The sequence below is a fragment of the Propithecus coquereli genome, unplaced genomic scaffold, assembly GCF_000956105.1.
Source record: "Propithecus coquereli isolate 6110/MARCELLA unplaced genomic scaffold, Pcoq_1.0 Scaffold594, whole genome shotgun sequence".
NCBI classification, from domain to species: domain Eukaryota; kingdom Metazoa; phylum Chordata; class Mammalia; order Primates; family Indriidae; genus Propithecus; species Propithecus coquereli.
The window spans coordinates 89,772-93,006 of record NW_012151885.1 but is presented as its reverse complement, the minus strand read 5'-3'; the positions used below and the strand labels follow the sequence as shown (position 1 = coordinate 93,006).

At 39.1% G+C, this 3,235-nt stretch overlaps 1 protein-coding gene across 1 annotated transcript; it reads left to right on the top strand.

The window, feature by feature from the left end:
* Nucleotides 1–2,004: 2,004 nt before the first annotated feature.
* LOC105822041 (olfactory receptor 51G2-like) lies at nt 2,005–2,970 on the top strand. The gene has a single exon (XM_012658972.1). It carries the CDS (start codon nt 2,005–2,007, stop codon nt 2,968–2,970), a length of 966 nt encoding a protein of 321 aa, XP_012514426.1.
* The last annotated feature ends 265 nt before the right edge of the window (nt 2,971–3,235 follow it).

The following is a 3,235-nucleotide window of genomic DNA, read 5'->3' as shown; positions in this document are numbered from 1 at the left end:
AATAGCTGAGGAAAGATCAGACCACCATTTAATACATGGTACTGAAAAAAACAGTTTTAACATTTGAGAATAATTAAATAACATCTGTAATCACCCAAGTGCCCAAAACAAATGTCAGGTGGAATCAAGGCACACTGTCTCTCACACAGTTGCTCTCTCTCTTTCTCTCCTATTAGTGTCTTTTTTTTAAATCACTATTACTGTCTCTATTTCTCTTTATCACTATCCACATCACTCTATCTCTGTCTGTAGTTATATTTCTAGTTCTATCTGTATCTATACAACTTTGTATCTCTCTGTTTTTCACTTTGTGTACTGAATAGCTTCTTCAGAATAAAAAGTGTAAGTTATAAAAATGTTAACTGGACTACATAAAGTTGCATAGAACATACTTTTATATGACAAAATTAACAAAGTTCAAAGGCAAGAGGTAGAGAAAATATATTTCAAATATAAACCACTGTGTTATATTAAAATTATAATTCATGATTTTTGTATAATTAGTAATTCATATGTTTCTTTTAGTTTTGCATTGGCATGTTCTCATGTATATTCCCTTGCTTGCTTGTCAGTGAGAATCATTCCCTCCCCTTCTCTATAATATACCTATAGTTTCCGAAAATAATTATTCTCAGTTAATTGCTCCTTGAGGGATCTTGACTCATTCTGCCCTTTCTCCCCTCTAGTCAGCTAAGCACATATAAAGAGAGGGAGCAACTATGCCTGTAGCCCTGTTGGAAGTAAACAGTAACAAACGGGATGCATGGGCTGATGTGCTTGCTCTCAGTTCACTTAGGTAAGTAAGTATCTGAGATCTAGGGTCTGCTATAGTTACTCCTAATGGTATACTGGTGCTGGTTTGCACCAACTTGGAAAAGCTGATTATGCACATTTCATCTCTGCATTCAGTGGCATCATGTTGGTAACTTGAAATTGACCATGGTAGTAGTATTTAAACCACAGAAATTGGCAACTGGTACAAATCAAGGCATTTTTTATTTGAAGAGCTGATTGTTACACATTTATTAGCACTCCATTGATTATACCTAACCAAGAGCCCTGGCCTAACCTGGGAGGAAGCTTTCACCCTCAGTCATGATCTCCATTCCTGGGCCTGATCCTGAATTTTGTTTCTGACCCCAATCCTAACACCTAAGGCTCTGCTACAGATGAGTGGAATTTTAGTGTTAATAAACTTGTTCCCAGATAAATATCACTATCCCTCCACCCCAGCCCCACCATCACAAATGGCCTGTGACATACTGATTGCTCTGGTGTTGCTTTCAGCCCCAAACCCAGGTTCCAGCAGAAGACTCTGACCCTCTTGTAAAATAGAGAAGAGTTTTCCTAGTCTTCCACGAATAGGCAGAGAAAGAGTGAACTGGTAATTTAATAGTTTTTCCATGCTAGGAGAAACTATTCTTGTGTTCTAATATATTAAATTGTTCTTTTTATTTCATATGTTGAATATTGCATGTTCCAATTACAATGATAAACAATATCAATATATAATTTTGTATAATTATTATTGTGTTTGTAACAAATATCTGGATCTCAGGTGACTTAAGTTCCCCCCCAAGATCACAAGTCTATTAAATTTTAGAATCACAAATGCTCTTTACTAGTGTTATATTACTTTTGCTACTCACTCACTCCTTTTACATACGACAAGTTACCAGCTCCTTCAGTCCTAATTTCCATGTGACTGAGTCATCTCTTTGCTTATTATCACTGTCTTTCACTGCCATAAATGACTCAACTTGAGATTTCTATTAATACCTTCTATGTTTGGCATGTAGCTTATGTTGGAATGCTTGTCTGCAGGTCTAATTACTTTTCTCTTCCATATATGGTGGCTTACATGTGCCTTTGTTTAAGAAATAAGCGTATCCTTTTTTTGAGGAAATGTCTGAAATATGATTGTCAGGATCTCAGAATTTGGTGTACAATAACTGACTAGAAATTTATATATTCCAATCTCCATGTACTTACCAATATCTTCAGATGAAGTCTCTCCGTGACATTTTCTATGGGTCCATAGAGTTTACACCTGCAACATTCACTCTTGTGGGCATCTCATGGCTGGAGGCAGAACAAATATGGATATCCATCCCCTTCTGCCTGATGTACACCATCATCTTCCTGGGAAATGGCATCATTCTTCATGTCATCCGGATTGACAGAGCCTTTCACCAACCCATGTACTACTTCCTGGCCCTGCTGGCCTATGTTGAGCTTGGTGTCTCTGCTTCCACTATGCCCACTGTGCTAAGCATCTTTCTCTTTGGCATTACTGATATCAGTTTTGGAAGTTGTCTGCTCCAGATGTTTTCTATGCACTCTTTTATCTTCATGGAGTCCGATGTCCTTCTGGCAATGTCTGTGGACCGCTTTGTGGCCATCTATAGCCCATTGCGTTACAAGACCATCCTGACAATTCCATGCATCACTGGGATGGGTGTTGCCATTGCCCTACGAAGCATGATGCTCATGTTTCCACTGTTGTTTCTCCTGAAGCATCTGCCTTTCTGTGGCCACAAAACCCTCACACACTCTTATTGGCTCCACTCAGATCTGATCAAATTGCCCTGTGGAGATACACGCCCCAATAGCATCATGGGTCTATTTGTCATAACCTCCACGTTTGGGCTGGACTCATTGCTCATTGTGGTTTCTTACGTACTGATTCTTCACACGGTACTGGGAATAGCTTCTGGAGCAGGGCAGTGGCGGGCACTCAACACGTGTGTGTCACACATATGTGCTGTGCTCGTGTACTATGTGCCCATGATCAGCCTTTCCTTGATGCACCGCTTTGGAAGGCGTTTATCTCCTCTCCTCCAGACTGCCATGGCCAATGTTTACCTCTTCTTCCCACCTGTGGTCAACCCCATTGTCTATAGCATCAAAACCAAGGAAATTCACAATAGCATTGTTCGTACATTAACCAGAAAGAGGAGTGAGGTCTAACAGAGGCAGACAATACCCTGAGAACACAGGAACTTGGATAAGACTTTATTACCTGGATATTAGCTTTACAAATGTGAAAAATTCTGTAGTTTACTATTGCTTGTTAATAAGCTTTCAGATTTAGGAGATGAAGAAAAGAAAACAGTTTCAGACATTCCTCTGAGAATGGAGAATGTCATTACTTTGAAATAAAATTATAGAAGGAGGTGTGGGACCTAGGCTTTGTCCTGGTAAGGGCAGTCTTTGTCTTTTTTTTTTTTTTTTT

Coding starts and splice junctions, on each gene's coding strand:
- LOC105822041 (XM_012658972.1), top strand. CDS start 2,005: ATGAAGTCTCTCCGTGACATTTTCTATGGGTCCATAGAGTTTACACCT.